The sequence below is a fragment of the Asparagus officinalis genome, chromosome 7 (assembly GCF_001876935.1).
Source record: "Asparagus officinalis chromosome 7, Aspof.V1, whole genome shotgun sequence".
Lineage (NCBI taxonomy): Eukaryota > Viridiplantae > Streptophyta > Magnoliopsida > Asparagales > Asparagaceae > Asparagus > Asparagus officinalis.
Window position 1 is genome coordinate 75,146 of NC_033800.1, and position 18,393 is coordinate 93,538.

Here is an 18,393-nt window from a genome sequence, read left to right on the forward strand (position 1 = left end):
TTTTATTAAAATATGATGGGGATTATTTTATTATTTTTGTTTTCTCTCTCTCTTTATCATGATGTACCAAGAGGATAGTTGAAATGATTGATGAGGATTATTTTATTATTTTCGTTTTTTTATTAACCTTAACAATTAAACCCGTAACCTTAACAATTAAACACATAACCTTAAAAATTAAACCCGTAACCTTAACAACAAATCTGTAACCTACACAACAAACCCATAACCTTAACAACAAACCCTTAACCTTAACAACCAACCCGTAACCTTAACAATCAATACATAACCTTTACAACCAACCATTATCCTTAACAACGAATATTCTAAAAATACAAAAAGAATATAAAACAAAAATAATAAAATAATAATCCTATTTAATCATTTCATATCATCAAAGAAACATCATGATAGAGAGAGAGAGAGAGAGAGAGAGAGAGGGGGGATTCACAACCTTAACAACAAACCCTTAACCTTAACAACCAACCCGTAACCTTAACAATCAACCCGTAACTTTAACAACCTCCCAATACAAACAACCAAAATAATAAAAAACGAAAATAATAAAATAATCCTCATCAATCATTTCAACTATCCTCTTGGTACATCATGATAAAGAGAGAGAGAAAACAAAAATAATAATATAATCCCCATCATATTTTAATAAAAAAAGAAAGAGAGAGAGAGAGAGGATTCATAACCTTAACAACAAACCCTTAACCTTAACAACCAACCCGTAACCTTAACAATCAACCCGTAACTTTAACAACCTCCCAATACAAACAACGAAAATAATAAAAAACAAAAATAATAAAATAATAATCATCAATCATTTTAACTATCCTCTTGGTACATCATGATAAAGAGAGAGAGATAGAGAAATAATAAAATAATCCTCATCATATTTTAATAAAAAAAGAAAGAGAGAGAGAAGGGTATTATGGTCTTCACATGTTTTAATGTCTTGGGTTTTGTGTTTTGGGGGCTCAGAGAACATAATCTTTATTTTTAGGGGTAAAACACCCATTGACCAAGTCTTGGGGGTGGAAAGCACGTTCACTTGGCTTTTGGGGGCTGGAAGCATTTTTCCCTTTTTTTATATATATATTCTGCCGGCTAGCAAAACCCTAGGCAGGTAGCAGCGGCGCGGTAAGATGGCGATCAAAGTGATGAAGGCGGAGAAGAAGCAGGCGTACGACAAGAAGCTGTGCAAGCTGGTTGGAGGAATACAGCCAGGTATTGATCGCAGCGGCTGACAACGTGGGATCCAGCCAGCTCCAGAACATTCAGAAGGGTCTGCGGGGGACTCCGTCATCCTGATGGGCAAGAACACCCTCATCAGGAGATGCGTAAGGTTCCACGCCGAGGCCACGGGCAACAACGACTACCTCAGCCTCCTCCCCTTGCTCGCCGTACGTACCGTACTAGCTAGCACGTCTTCTCTAATTCCCTTCATCATCTTATTATTATTATTATTATTATTATTATTATTATTATTATTATTATTATTATTATTATTATTATCATTTTTATTATTATTATTATTATTATTATTATTATTATTATTATTATTATTATTATTATTATTATTATTATTATTATTATTATTATTATTATTATTATTATTATTATTATTATTATTATTATTATTATTATTATTATTATTATTATTATTATTATTATTATTATTATTATTATTATTATTATTATTATTATTATTATTATTATTATTATTATTATTATTATTATTATTATTATTATTATTATTATTATTATTATTATTATTATTATTATTATTATTATTATTATTATTATTATTATTATTATTATTATTATTATTATTATTATTATTATTATTATTATTATTATTATTATTATTATTATTATTATTATTATTATTATTATTATTATTATTATTATTATTATTATTATTATTATTATTATTATTATTATTATTATTATTATTATTATTATTATTATTATTATTATTATTATTATTATTATTATTATTATTATTATTATTATTATTATTATTATTATTATTATTATTATTATTATTATTATTATTATTATTATTATTATTATTATTATTATTATTATTATTATTATTATTATTATTATTATTATTATTATTATTATTATTATTATTATTATTATTATTATTATTATTATTATTATTATTATTATTATTATTATTATTATTATTATTATTATTATTATTATTATTATTATTATTATTATTATTATTATTATTATTATTATTATTATTATTATTATTATTATTATTATTATTATTATTATTATTATTATTATTATTATTATTATTATTATTATTATTATTATTATTATTATTATTATTATTATTATTATTATTATTATTATTATTATTATTATTATTATTATTATTATTATTATTATTATTATTATTATTATTATTATTATTATTATTATTATTATTATTATTATTATTATTATTATTATTATTATTATTATTATTATTATTATTATTATTATTATTATTATTATTATTATTATTATTATTATTATTATTATTATTATTATTATTATTATTATTATTATTATTATTATTATTATTATTATTATTATTATTATTATTATTATTATTATTATTATTATTATTATTATTATTATTATTATTTCATGCCGTCGACAACACGAGGCGGAGCCTTGCGCTCCTTTGATGCTTTTATGTTGAGCAAATATCACTACCACATAATTGATCTATTTGCAGCGGTTAAGGCGCAACTGTTTTAACTGTTGCGTTAGATATCTATCGTAACGGTTTGCAGTGCCTAATACAACATTTAATGAAAAACGTTGCCGTAGACCAAATAATTGTTCCTAGACTTAATAATTGTTCGTGGGTTTGAGAGTTAAGTTTGTAAAGCTCATGGTCTGACCGCTTAAACGAAATCTCTCTCTCTCTCTCAAATGAAATCCCTAAAATCGTTGCCAAAATTTTCCGCTCCCTAAAATCGTTGTGGCCAAGATCATCCGGTTTTTGAGCTTTCTAGGGTTTACTCTTTCATTGTCAATCTTTTCGCCGTCTGATTTCGTCGTCGAGCTCTTAGCTAATCTCGTCGTCGAGCTGCTGGTTTCGTCTCCGATCGAAACTCTGATTTCGTTGTCGAGTTCGTAGCTAATCTCGTCGTCGAGCTGCTGGTCTCGTCTCCGATCTCAACTCCGATTTCGTCGTCGAGCTCGAAGCTAATCCGTCTCCAATCTTGTTCGTGTGTTCTTCTTCATTGGTCTCATCGCTATCACTCTCCTTTGGACTCTCAGGTACTCAATTCCTTTCATTTCCGATTTCTACAATTTCTTCCCCTTTCTATTTTTAGAAATCTCTTCTTCACTTCTTAGGTGTTGTGGATAATCTTGATTGCTACATTAATCGATCTGTAGCTCTAGGTCGATCCCTGAGGTTAGATTCCTCAACATAAAAGCTATTTCTTCTAAAAAAAATTGGATTTATTTGTTGTCTCTTGGAAGTATGTTTTATTTTACTTGTTAATTTGTGATTGTGAACTCACTGATGTCTTGATGTGTGAAAATCAGAAATAATGTGTGAAACTAGTTATCTCCATTGATGATTTATTTGGTGTGAATGAATGCGTTTATTTTTCTTTCACTGGTTTCAAGCTGATATATTGGGTTTAATGCTACTAGAATTTGGATGTAATTTAAAGTGGAGAAGTGCCAGATAAATTTTTTTGTGGCGAGCATCTCTATTGTCAGTCATGTAAATTTAACCACTGAATATTTTGCATATATACACTCACAGAAATTTGTTGTCAGTCATGTAAATTTGTAGTGGAGGAAAATTAGCTGACATGGAATCGAGGAAGAATTCGATTTGGCAGGTAAGCGAAACCAGAATTCTCGTTATCATATTCATGGGCATGAGAATAAAAATAAATGATGCACACAGGCAAGGAACTGACCTATGCATAAACTAATGTTTTGAAGAAACAATTTAGGATTTATCTGAAATTTTATGCAATTGTTTTGTTGCTATGTTTTAGATTCATAAATACGTGGTTTCTATTAGGCTGGGATTGAAATCAACCTGAGTTAATTTGAGCTTGAAGTTGACTTATTTTATATTAAGCTTAGGATGAGCTGTTTGTTTGTTTGATTCTCTTTAATATTAGATGTTCAGTTTTTGTAATAATTATTGCTCATAAATTAAAGAATGTTATTGATTCACACAAATATTATAAGCTTATACACATGATGTCTTAGGTACTCAGTGACATCATTCTCAATTGGAGTAAATGATAATTTTGTGTAGGGTTTCTAAGCTAGTGGAGAACATGGTTTCTGACTTGGGCAATGGAGATTATCCTAGTTTGACTTAGGATTGCTTGTTTACCTGTTAATCAATCCTTTTCTAGTTAAAATTCGAGATTAGTGACTTGTAGCACTTGACAAATAGTGATATTAGCACTTTGCATAATGCATGAAGAGAAGTCTAGGTATCTTCTTACTCAATATAAGATGTAGGACTGATTCAAGCTGGAAATTTTTTATCAACATGAGGTTCAAGCTTTAGCTAGATTATTAAGTGACATGCCAAATGACATATGAACTGAACATTGAACGAACTATTTAAAATAGCTTGTTCCTTAACGCGTGTTGTCACCATCAGGTGAGAGAGTGCTCATCCTATCACTGATATCTTACTAAAGGTTTTCTAAACCCAAATTTTGTTGAGAGATTTATATATAAAATAAGTGGGCTCAATCAATTGTTATTAAGGCTTGACTGAGACACCTTGAACTCTCAAAGATTTACCGAGCTATTAAACCTCAGGTTGTGTCCTTTCTCTTCCATTCGTCCTTTTATCATTTTCCTTGAAAATATAGATATTTCCAGTCTTTCACTTCATTTCCTTCTAGTTCTTTGACTTTACATTGTTGCAGAAAAGCAGTAAGTTTCTCGCTCATTACCTTTTCTTTCTTTCACTCTCTGGAACAAGACAGAGAGGGAGAGGAATTTAGACAGCTTCCCATACTAAATATTCTAGCCACTAATAGCGGTAGATTCTTAATTAGTTCTCAAACACTTGAATTATTTAACTTTTTGGCGAGTAAGCTTGCTGGAAAAGTTGGAAGCCATTGCGCTAGTTCTTTGTCCTATTGTATGCATTTGTAATATTTAAACCAATATCGTTTTGTTGTTGCTTCTTCCAATTTATGTTTATCCTTAGGTTTGCTCAAATATATGCATGACATCATCCGATAATCTGTATTGGTCACTTCTCTCCCTCCCTCCTTCTCTTCTCCCTCGTTCTCAACTTCTATAACATGTTTATTGTGAAGATTTTAACTTCTGATTCCTATATTGTACTCTTTGGATGGACTTAAGAAATATTCAAGGTGTTAATTTGGGTGATTACTAGGATTTATCTGGCACCCAACTTTCTGGTCAAAAGGTTCAAATATCTCATGACCATGGGCATAGGGGGCTTAGTGACAGTGAAAGAACTCTGAAAACGGTATCATCAGGAGCAGGATATCAAAATGGTTTTGTTGAGGCAAGTCATGTTTGATGTAGTTGTCGTGATCTTCTTTTTTTTTGTTTGTAGCTCCAGAGACCCATATATTAATTTACTAACATTGTTTTCAACTTTCAGCTTAAAGGTATATGAGCCAAGCCAAACAGTGAAAATTTCACGCAGTGCATTGGCCATGTGGATCACCAAAAAAGTAAGCTTTCTAGATTGTCGGATTCTTCTTTTTTCCCATGAAATTCAAGGTTTGGATTTTTTGCAGAGCTGGATGCTAAGACCAATCGTTACCTACTGATAAATGCGAATGGGGGCTTAAATCAGATGAGATTTGGGGTGTGACTTGTATCTTTAGATTTATATAAACTGCAAGTAAAATGCTATAACACAGTAGCTGATAAATCATATTTCTGAATACAGATTTGTGATATGGTTGCCGTTGCTAAGATCATGAAGGCAACACTAGTTCTCCTGTCACTTGATCACTTCTACTGGGCAGATGAAAGGTTCACAGCTGTTCTCTCGAAATTGTTTCAGTCTGTTAAATTACTGCAATGTGCTAATTTGGATCTGAAGATCTTTTCCCTTCCTACAGGCTACAGCGACTTCAAGGATCTTTTTTATTGGAAGCATTTCATTAAGACCTTAAAGGATGAGGTTCACATAGTTGAAAAACTGCCAGTTTCACACGAGAAAATTGAACCTTTTACAAAGGCCCCTATATCCTGGTCTAAGGTAAAAACCAATACTGATCACTGAAAGATGTATTCTGTTTTTACTTGATATTTTATGTATTCATGATACTTTAAATCTCTATCTTCAGGTCTATTACTATAAATCAGATGTTCTCCCACTTTTGAAACAACACAAGGTTACGTACTTCACCCATACAGACTCCCGACTGACAAACAATGGACTTCCAACATCTGTTCAGAAGCTGAGATGTCGTGTAAACTACAGAGCATTGAAATATTCAGGCTCAATTCAAGAGCTGGGTGCCACCTTAATCTCAAGGATGCGCCAAGGTGGAAGCCCTTATATTGCTCTTCATTTACGGTAAGGTCTTCTTTCATATAAATGCAGTTTTCCAGTTCTCTTTAAACATGATTATATCTTCTAATTACCTGTGCATCATCTTTCAATTGTCTTCTTTCTGATTTTTCATGCTGTATCTTTCTTCTTTTCTCTTTCTTTCGTGTTTGATAGCATTTGGTGTGGGCATTGGGAGAGGGGAAGGCAATTATTATTCTATACTCAATGCTGAGACTTAGACGCAGACCCATTAGGACTTCTTGTTTTTTTCTTCTTGTGATCCTTTCTAGATATTACTTTTAATCAGTTTCCTTTTTTAGTACCATGATACCTTATATCCCTTTCTTGTTTACATGAAGGTGTCCAAATTCTATTGACATGGAAAAATTTGCAATAATAGAGATGCCTAGTAAAACTGTTCAAACAGACATATATTTGCTCTAGTAACGGCCTTTGTGATATAGAGCATTGATTTCCTGGGTATCTTGGCAAGTAAAGTCTTCGAGTTAATTGTAGTCTAGTTGCGATACCACCATGCTGACTTCAAGACAAAGCCGCAAACTTACCTTTGTTGAGGTATAAGTTGGAGAATTCCAACTAAATAAATTAATTAAATGAAAGATGAGAACTGTGAATAAAATAGGACGATTAAGATGGTAAAAAAAAAGAAAACTTTGCAGAAGTATCTGTTGATTCAAGCAGTCATGAAAGGTGATAGATTTACTTCTGTAATGTTCCACCATTTTGTTTGTAAAGTTGTTTACACAAGGCTAGTTGAAATGCTACAGATATGTGCAAGTTAACCCTCTTACCATGCTATGATTTCCGTACTTATACACAACGTATTAAGTTCGTCGTGAGTAGTATATAGGTGAGTGTTTTGATTCCAAATAGCAGACTCAAAGTGGCACTCAAGCAGAGTGCCTCCCCATTTCCCTCTCCATTTTTGCCCTTAAGGTCGCCAGTTTCCGGGAACGCAGGCTGAAAGCAAATAGGGAGGGATGTATGTGTATACTGGTCTGCCAAATCCATCGTATGGTATTTCTTTAGTTCAAAGGAACCTTTTTGAAAGCTCTTGACTCTTTCATCGATGTGGTTTCGATGTTTCAATCCAACAACCGAACCACTCTCCAAGAATAAAACCATCTGGGTCTTGGGGTCTACGCATGGTTCTCAAAATGGTTTATCATTTAAGCCCTGTTTTGATATGAGCTTCATGATCTTAATGAGGCTAGTTGTTACTCCAGAAACGTAACTAGAAATTCAACTAATGAAAACACGAGAAAAGGGAGAAACACATGTTTTTCCTGCCCTCCTGCTTGGCTTTTCTATTTTTTTCTTTTTGTATGGAGCAAAATTGTAGGTTTTGGACAAGGTCAAATAAAAACATTAATTTGAGAACTGGGAAGTAGGCATTAGTTCCTAAGAGAAGCCCAAGAGCTTGTGGGAGGAGCTGGCAGTAAGTTATTAGTATATATAGACATTTCAGTAGGTGCGATATTGCTTTTTTTTTCCTAGTAATGGTTAGTTTAAAAAAATTACCTTTTCAGTTTGTTGCTAACATGCTATTTGATACGTTTTTTTATTTTTTGCAGGTGATATAAAGATTTAAATAGGAGAATGCTGTATGAATCTTTTGGAACAGACTTGTACATGTGAATTGATCATATTTTGATGGTTGTGAATTGATCATATTTTGATGGGTTGAAGTTGTCTTGTAACTATTTATTTTTGAATGATGGGCTTAAAACATATGAATGCTTCATTATTTTTTATTTTGATGATATCTTAATGTAGTGTGTTCTTATTTTATTTTTATTTTGGTTTACATAATTGTGTTTGCTTATTGGTCAAATTTCTTGAAAAGTGCTGCTATAGCCCTATAAAACTGTTGCTGTAGCCTTATAAAATTGTTGCCATAGCAAAGCAAAACGTCACATTAGCTACAAAACAACTGTTGCCTTTGGTCTCTGATTTTGGAAAAACCGCTGCCCTTGTGTATGAAACCGAGACATTAGGTATTTGTAATAACTGTTGCCTTTGTGTATGGAACCGCTACATTAGGCATCAGTAAACCGCTACAAAAAACGTTGCATTTTGTAAAAAACGTTGCGTTAGCCTTATTTTAGAAACCGTTGCGTTAGGTTTTGCAACAGCTGCCTTATGTCTAGGGCAACGGCAGCAACGAAGACAGTTTAATAACCGCTGCGCTTGAGCAACTGTAACGGTTTAGATGCTAATGCGACAGTTATAAACCGTTGCGTTAGAGCAAATATGTGGTAGTATATGTGTTTTAGTTCCTATATAACTTGTGATTCTAGCGTAATTCTACACATGCAATCTTTGTTTTTTTTTAAATAACCACAATTCTCTGATGCTGTAAAAGACTATTCTTTCTTATATTTTCATTCCTTTTATTGAATTATTCAGAACCTATGTATGTAGTATAGGAATATTTCTAATTAATAAATGGGAAAAATGCTTCCACCCCCCAAAAGCTAAGGAAACGTGCTTCCCACCCCCAAGACTTTGTCAACGGGTGTTTTACCCCCAAAAATAAAGATTATGTTCTCTGAGCCCCCAAAACACAAAACCCAAGACATTAAAATATGTGAAGACCATAATACCCTTCTCTCTTTCTTTTTTTATTAAAATATGATGAGCATTATTTTATTATTTTCGTTTTCTCTCTCTCTTTATCATGAAGTATTGAGATGATAGTTAAAATGATTAATGAAGATTATTTTATTATTTTTGTCTTTTATTATTTTGGTTGTTTGTATTGGGAGATTGTTAAAGTTACGGGTTAATTGTTAAGGTTACGAATTAATTGTTAATGTTACGGGTCAATTGTTAAGGTTATGAATCCTCTCTCTCTCTCCTTCTTTTTTTATTAAAATATGATGAAGATTATTTTATTATTTTTGTTTTCTCTCTTTCTTTATCATGATGTACTAAGATAATAGTTGAAATGATTGATGAGGATTATTTTATTATTTTCGTTTTTTATTATTTTGGTTGTTTGTATTGAGAGATTGTTAAAGTTACGGGTTAATTGTTAAGGTTACGAATTAATTGTTAATGTTACAGGTCAATTGTTAAGGTTATGGATCCTCTCTCTCTCTCTCTCTTTCTCTCTCTCTATTATGATGTTTCTTTGATGATATTGAAATGATTAAAGAGAATTATTATTTTATTATTTTCGTTTTTTATTCTTTTTTTATTTTTAGAATATTCGTTGTTAAGGATAATGGTTGGTGGTAAAGGTTATGCATTGATTGTTGTTGTGAATGAAAAATCCTAATTCATTATGAGATCTCTTGGGCTTTATATAGGCCCTTACACAAGTTACAAATAAGTCCCTAACTAATACTAATATATCAACAATTGTTAAGGTTATGGGTTGGTTGTTAAGGTTACGGGTTTATTATTAAGGTTATGGGTTTGTTGTGTAGGTTACGGATTTGTTGTTAATGTTACGGGTTTAATTGTTAAGGTTACGGGTTTAATTGTTAAGGTTAAGGGTTTAATTGTTAATGTTACGGGTTTAATTGTTACGGTTACGGTTTATTAATTGTTAATGTTATGGTTTAATTGTTAAGGTTACGGGTTTAATTGTTAAGGTTACGGGTTTAATTAAGGTTATGAGTTTAATTGTTACGGTTACGGGTTTAATTAAGGTTATGAGTTTAATTATTACGGTTACGGGTTTAATTGTTAAGGTTACGGGTTTAATTGTTAAGGTTACGGGTCAATTGTTAAGGTTATGGATCTCATCTCTCTCTCCCTCGTAACCTTAACAATTAAACCAGTAACCTTAACAATTAAACCGTAACATTAACAATTAAACCGGTAACCTTAACAATTAAACCCATAACCTTAACAATTAAACCGTAACCTTAACAATTAATAAACCGTAACTTTAACAATTAAACCTGTAACCTTAATAATTAAAACCGTAACCGTAATAATTAAACCCATAATTAAAACCGCAACCTTAATAATTAAACCCGTAACATTAACAATTAAACCCGTAACCTTAACAATTAAACCGTAACATTAACAATTAATAAACCGTAACCTTAACAATTAAACCCGTAACCTTAACAATTAAACATGTAACCTTAACAATTAAACCCGTAATCTTAACAATTAAGCCCGTAACCTTAACAATAAATCCGTAACATACACAACAAACCCATAACCTTAACAACAAACCCTTAACCTTAACAACCAACCCGTAACCTTAACAATCAATGCATAATATTTACAACCAACCATTATCCTTAACAACGAATATTCTAAAAATACAAAAAGAATAAAAAACGAAAATAATAAAATAATAATTCTCTTTAATCATTTCAATATCATCAAAGAAACATCATGATAAAGAGAGAGAGAGAAAGAAAGAGAGAGAGAGAGAGAGAGAGAGAGAGAGAGAGAGAGAGAGAGAGAGAGGATTCATAACCTTAACAATTGACCCGTAACATTAACAATTAATTCATAACTTTAACAATTAACCCGTAACTTTAACAATCTCCCAATACAAACAACCAAAATAATAAAAAACGAAAATAATAAAATAATCCTCATCAATCATTTCAACTATCATCTCAATACTTCATGATAAAGAGAGAGAGAAAATAAAAATAATAAAATAATCCTCATCATATTTTAATAAAAAAAGAAGGAGAGAGAGAGAGGATTCATAATCTTAACAATTGACCCGTAACATTAACAATTAATTCATAACTTTAACAATTAACCCGTAACTTTAACAATCTCCCAATACAAACAACCAAAATAATAAAAAATAAAAATAATAAAATAATCCTCATCAATCATTTCAACTATCATCTCAATACTTTATGATAAAGAGAGAGAGAAAATAAAAATAATAAAATAATGCTCATCATATTTTAATAAAAAAAGAAAGAGAGAGAGAAGGGTATTATGGTCTTCACATATTTTAATGTCTTGGGTTTTGTGTTTTGGGGGTTCAGAGAACATAATCTTTATTTTTGGGGGTAAAACACCCGTTGATAAAGTCTTGGAGGTGGAAAGCACGTTTCCTTATCTTTTGGGGGCTGGAAGCATTTTTCCCTTAATAAATTCCGTTGGATTCTAAACCTACTCCAAAAAAGAAAAATACAGACACGTACACTTAAAAATTAACCATCCTTTTAACCTAATGCCTTTGAGCCAAGAGGGGCTAAACGTACTGAATGCAGGTTTTGCCTTCAATTCAACATTAGCCTCGATACGCCAAATGTCTAATCCTGGCCAATAATCTAGCTTCTAACAGCTAGCTGAACATAATGTTTCTAGGAAAATAATCTATAGAAAGTGATTTACTTGATGATCTTTCATGCCTAGGAATGCTTTGAGTTGTTAATTTCTATATGGAAATATTTTCATAAGAAATCCACATACGTTAAGCAGTATCGTGGGCCGAGATAAGTTTGCTATATGCATGCACTAGCAGCTGGAGCACACTTTCCCAGGTCTTGCAGCTATTTTGTCTACGATCTTGTCATGGCCCCGACCTATGAGCCCCGTCGGGGCGATGTAAGCTGTGTGACTAACTAAAGTGCAGGATCCATTGCCAAAATCAGCTAGCAGATGCTGTACTTGCATTCCACAACTTCACTTTTACGCTCTCTCAAACTGATCCACACATCCGATGTGGGACTAAAGATGGGGACATTACAGATCTCAAATGAAGAGTTTTGTTATACCACATGTACATTAAATACATAAATTTCATACCAGGCTAATTAGCAGTGTAGTTGTCAGAATATATGAGTATAAATTGGTTAAAGGTTCAAGTGTTTCTATTATTTTAACTTTATTATTGACCAGTACCCCCCCTCAAATATTATTGTCATTGGCATGCTTAAATCTTCCTGTAGGACAATGGATGCATTGATAGTCTCTCAAGCCTATGCATACATAACCTGGTTGCAAAAGTACCATGCATCCAGCTATCAAAGGGGGAACTTTAATTAATGCTTGTGTGATTAGCATTGCTAGTGTTGTTTGATGCTCATTTCTTATCACGAATCATCAGGTTGGAGCCCTGCTCGTGTTGGGCTTGTTGCTCCCATCGATGTGGTTGTTCCTCCTGGTAACACTGGCTTGGACCCCTCGCAGACCTCTTTCTTTCAGGTAATAGCAATACATAAATAGGCCTATTAGTTGATTATGTGTTTAGATGTTAGTCAAGAATTAATGAAAATTCCAGCTTTTAAAATTAATTATCTTTTGGGGTTGATGCTGTGGTCGCAGGTGCTTAACATCCCTACAAAGATCAACAAGGGTACAGTTGAAATCATCACACCAGTTGAGCTGATCAAGAAGGGTGACAAGGTGGGGTCTTCGGAGGCAGCTCTCCTTGCCAAGCTTGGGATAAGGCCCTTCTCCTATGGCCTTGTTGTGGTATCAGTCTACGACAATGGTTCCGTCTTCAGTCCTGAGGTGTTGGATCTCACCGAGGAAGACCTTGTTGAAAAGTTTGCAGCTGGTGTTTCTATGGTTGCTTCGCTGTCACTGGGCCTCTCTTACCCAACCCTCGCAGCATCACCCCATATGTTCATTAATTCCTACAAGAACGTTATTGCTGTTTCTGTTGCCACTGAATTCACTTTCCCACAAGCTGAACAAATCAAGGAGTATCTTAAGGTACATACATGCATACATATGCTACTATTATGATCTATTATCATTATTATCCTTACATTTGATTCCCAAAGATGATGCATGTGATTGCTGAAAAATTGTACGTCCAATGCAGGACCCTAGCAAGTTTTCTGTGACTGCCTCTCTTGCAGAAACTGCAGCTGCACCTGCTGCCAAGGAAGAAGAGAAGGAGGAGGAGCAAGTTGATGAGTCCGATGAAGAACTGGGGCTTAGCCTCTTCGATTAACATTTTATTTAGTTGGAGACTAGATACGAGGAGTTGTTTTTGGTTTGAGATTTACACTGCAATCTAGTCATATTTCCGTTTCATGGTTAAATAAACAGTTCCTAGTAAGACTCTTGCCGAGACTTATCATTTAGATGCCTTATCAGGGCCGGTTCTGAGATTTTAGGGGCCCTGTGCGAAAAGTAAACACATGGTACTTCTCTATATACAAAATATCAATAAATTGTTTTAAAATGAAAAAAACAATCTAAATTGTTTTAAAATGAAAAAAAATCTTTTAACGAGAGGACATAATACCTCCAAATTCTATTTAGCACAGATCACACAAGTAAAGTTAAGGCATATAAATCACATGATTACAAAATAAAAAACAAACAGATCTGATGCTAATCTAACGCTGGATCTATCAGATGATCGAAAATCAAGCAATGGAAACAAATTCATCAATAGATGTAGAAATTTATATATACCATGTAATCGGTGGCGATGAAGGGGTCGTTGACGGCCACGAGCTCAACATCCTCGCTTTGGAGAATCACTCTGGCAACCAATCGCCCTATCCTTCCAAATCCTAGCCAAAAAACAAAACAAAACAACCTATAAGAGCGATTTCAGCCTAGAATTCACAAAAATAAACTAGACGACCATTCAAATATCGATCTAAGCACAGAATCACTCACTGAGATGAAAATAAAAAATAAAAAATAAATAAATAAACTCACCGATGATTCCGACCTTGATCTTCTGTCCAGCTGAAAAAAGAGGGGGGAAGTGAGAAAATGGGAGATCGGAAAATGAGAGAAGAGGGAAAATAAGAAAGTTGACGGATTTACCCATGGGGATCTCCGGCGATGTAAGGGTAAAGATGTGCCGCGGAGCTCAGGGCGGGGCTTGGTCGGCAGTGAGCTGGGAGTCTGGGAAGCTCGGTAGGAGAGGGGCTCGACTATAGCTTGCCCTTGTTCAGAAACTATGGAGTTGAAACTAAAACCAGTAGGATTGTAGTTAATAAACATAGATGCAATCATAATACATGAAACTATACTCCCCACTGAAATAACAACAAATGAAATGGACCCAGGTACTGAGCTTATCATTATTCCAACAATCTCCTTCAACTTAATTAAGATCAAATTTTGCTGCCCATTCCGACTGTAATAAGTAAAAATCAAGAAGCCCCATCAAGAAAGTTATCATTTTGGAACTGGGTCACCAACCCCAAGAGCTTCTTCACTAAATGGGCGGTTAAAACTTCAAATTAGATGATAAAATGAAAAGGGAACCTCAACTCAAGCTCCAAGTCTTCAATAAGCCCCTGAGATCTGGTAAAGGATTAGCCGCTCGAGCGGGGGTGGAGTTGGTGGAGCTGGCGACGGCGGGGACTTGGGGTTCGGACTGATGGTGGTCGGAGCGGGAATGGGGGCTGACGGTGAGGGAAACGGGCGAAGGGAGAGAGAGCTGGGGATTTGGGTTTCTTTTGAAGGGGGAGAGAGAGAGAACGAAGGTGAGAGACTGGAGTGAGAACGAGGAAGTGAGAGAGGCAGGGGGAAGCACGAGGGAGGATTTTGAGGAAGGAATCAGGGAATCAGGGTAGGGAGATTAAAAAAAATTGGGGCCCCCAAGTTTAGGGGGCCCTGTGCGGTCGATCACTTGGAACACCTTCAGAACCGGGCCTGTGCCTTATTATCACTTTTTATTTAGTTGGAGACTAATGAGTTGTTTTCGAGCCCTCCTCGTGATTCTGTTCTGCTGAATATACGTAAGTTTACTTTGTTCAGATTGAATTATTGATCTTCAATGTGCATTCCCGCAATGTTTATTTTGTCCAGATGGTGCTGTTTTCATAGAGTTGATACCGCGTTGAGACGATCATCAGGTTGAAAATGCAAAACACGGCCCTGCACTTCCGTTAGTCATGCCATTTTCTAAAAATTGTTCTGAAGTATTTCCCTTTGTTTTGTGAAAAACTTCTTCCTTTTAGACGGCTGCTTTGTACGTCAGTGATGCTTCAGGGGCTGGAAGCTTGCAATTTTCTTGGGGATGTCAAGAGGTTAACTGTATTGTGATGGCTCAAAAGATAATGATCCTGAACCTTTATTTGAGTTGAATAGCTTCTTGGCTTCAGGATGAGTAAGGCCGTTCGTGGTCATAAATTTGGAACGGAATTGTACTTACAAGGTGTACGCTCACAGTATTAATTGGATTGAAATGACAATTGAGCATATGGCTCTGAGGGATCATAAATTCTTCATAATTTTGATCTTTATACAAGAACAGGGTTCTGATTATTCTCTGCCTTTGCTTCCTTGCCCTCTTGTTCTGGCATTCAAATTAGCAACGTCCTGATATTTAACACAAGCACTAAGCATTAAACATTTGGTCGCCTAACTCAGTACAAGGAATAGAAGAGAGTAAAATTGGCACCTGCAACGAAATATCGTGTCACCTAAGTGCTCGCAAAACTGCATAGAGAAAACAGGAGGAGGTAATAGCGGTGAAATTCTAGAGGATTTCTATACGGTCAACATCCATATACAAAAGGAGGCAAGTAGATGGTATCTTTTTTGATGAATGGGCTCAGGCCTTTTCTCAAATAAGAAAAAATTAATAAACATTACCATTTTATTAATCCTACCGTATGTTCAGTGTTTCCCCAATTTTTTGGCTGGGACAGGAGCAGCACGACCACTAAACAGTGACGGAGCCGGGAATTTTAGTACGAGGTCCAAAAAATTTAACATGATAGCATGTAACTTTTTTTTTCACAATTAATTAACTAGCATTTAAAGATCATTACCGAACAATACTTTGAAATTATATTTTCAAATAGAATGTAGTGTTTACAATAACATTCTTCTATTAATAAAACCACACTTAAGGAAAAAAAAAACTTTGAAATTACAAAAATTAATAGAAGGCCTCGACCTGAAGTTCCCTGTAATTAGTAAGGAAAAAAAAAATACAAGAATCTTGAGGCCCCCCGCTAAAACTGCTCATCTCTAGTGTAAGATTGCAACCCTATTCTAGAGCAATGGCAACTGACACTAGAATGTTGGATTTAATCTAATAAATCTATTTGTGGGCACATATGATTAATCAATGTGTATTGCTATCTTTCAGGATAACCCACTAAAGTGATCAATTAAGTTGGGTTAATTTGGTATTTAAATAAGTCATGGGGTTATATGTGCAGATACCAGGTTGTAATTGTAATTTATTGATGTGCTAAATTACAAAAGTACAACATCTATAAATAAGGGGTTATGGTCCCTAACCTAGGGTTACATTCTCTAATTCTCTACACCCCCATCTAGCTAGAGAAATTCGGATTTAGAGAAACCCTAAGGTTAGAAGATCCAAAATCCATCTCAAGGTTCATCCATGGATTCAGGTATAAGCTTCCGCTCTTTAGATTATTGTTAATCTCTTTGAATTAATCATGGCTATATGGTTTTAGATCTCAAGTTTTGTTTTAGATCTAACAAGTGGTATCAGAGCCACCTTGATTAATTCTTAGGGATTTAAGTTTTATTGGGTTTTTGATCTTAAATATCTGATTAAAGATTCAATTTTTTGGGTTCGGATGAACATTAACAAAAATTTTCGGATGAACAGTAAAGTTTTTGTTCGGATGAACAGTAAAGTTTTTTCCAGAGGAACAGTAACTGAAAAATCACCGGTGAACAGTTACTTTTTGGAATTTTTTGGATTTTCCTTTGATTTTTTCTTCAATTTTTCTTGGATCTGGATCAAGAAATTTTTTCCGATTCTGGATCTGGTTTTGAAAATAAAAATCGAAGAATTTTTTTGGGTTTGGCGGCGGCGGTTTCTGTTTGAAACCCTAAGAGTTCATGGCGAAAATTAAGGAGGTAGTTACCTCAAACGAACCTCGCGTTCGTTCAATTTTAACCGAGCTTCGCGCTCAACGAACCTCGCGTTCGTTCTAAGGTGAACCTCGCGTTCAACTCAGGTGAGCGTCAAGCTCAATTTTAACGAACCTCGCGTTCGTTCTAAGGTGAACCTCGCGTTCAACTCAGGTGAGCGTCAAGCTCAATTTTAACGAACCTCGCGTTCGTTCTAAGGTGAACCTCGCGTTCAACTCAGGTGAGCGTCAAGCTCAATTTTAACGAACCTCGCGTTCGTTCTAAGGTGAACCTCGCGTTCAACTCAGGTGAGCGTCAAGCTCAATTTTAACGAACCTCGCGTTCGTTCTAAGGTGAACCTCGCGTTCAACTCAGGTGAGCGTCAAGCTCAATTTTTTAACGAACCTCGCGTTCGTTCTTCAGACGAACCTCGCGTTCGTACTTCAGACGAACCTCGCGTTCAAACTTCAGACGAACCTCGCGTTCAAACTTCAGACGAACCTCACGTTCGTACTTCAGACGAACCTCGCGTTCGTACTTCAGTCGAACCTCGCGTTCATTTTTTTAAACGAACCTCGCGTTCGTTCCCAAGTTGAACCTCGCGTTCTTTTATCAAACGAACCTCGCGTTCGTTCATTTTCAGACGAACCTCGCGTTCGTGCTTAAGTGAGTCTCGTACTCAATACAGTCGAACCTCGCGTTCGAAGTTAAGGGAACTTCGTGTTCATTATGGTTAAGCCTCGGCTTTTCATGGGTCCACTTTGGTGAACTTAATTTATTCAATTAAGTAATGGGCCCTAATTAAGCTGTGAGACCCCAATTAAGTTTTTGGATATTCAGTTGATTTAAATTTTTTAATTTAAATCTAATTCGGTTTTTAATCAATTATTTATTTTAAATATTATGACACTAAGGTATTAAGGTTGTCTCTCACTCCAATTGATTAATTGAAACAAGAAGTTGTTGGATATTCAGTTGATTTAAATTTTTTAATTTAAATCTAATTCGGTTTTTAATCAATTATTTATTTTAAATATTATGACACT

General features: G+C 34.1%; 2 protein-coding genes across 2 annotated transcripts; both read left to right on the top strand.

Moving 5' to 3' along the window:
* On the top strand, positions 1,155 to 13,652 carry LOC109849291 (60S acidic ribosomal protein P0-like). Its single transcript, XM_020419101.1, is given in 12 exon segments — positions 1,155 to 1,217; positions 1,219 to 1,297; positions 1,300 to 1,421; positions 5,423 to 5,557; positions 5,657 to 5,663; positions 5,796 to 5,866; positions 5,951 to 6,265; positions 6,354 to 6,586; positions 6,922 to 6,979; positions 12,596 to 12,730; positions 12,851 to 13,243; positions 13,356 to 13,652. Coding segments are annotated over 12 exon segments (1,743 nt in total). The 3' UTR covers positions 13,488 to 13,652.
* Positions 5,678 to 8,213, top strand: LOC109850875 (uncharacterized protein At1g04910-like). Its single transcript, XM_020420961.1, has 6 exons — positions 5,678 to 5,729; positions 5,796 to 5,866; positions 5,951 to 6,036; positions 6,126 to 6,265; positions 6,354 to 6,586; positions 8,158 to 8,213. The coding sequence occupies exons 3-6, from the start codon at positions 6,030 to 6,032 to the stop codon at positions 8,159 to 8,161; spliced, it is 384 nt and encodes a 127-aa protein (XP_020276550.1). The 5' UTR covers positions 5,678 to 5,729; positions 5,796 to 5,866; positions 5,951 to 6,029; the 3' UTR covers positions 8,162 to 8,213.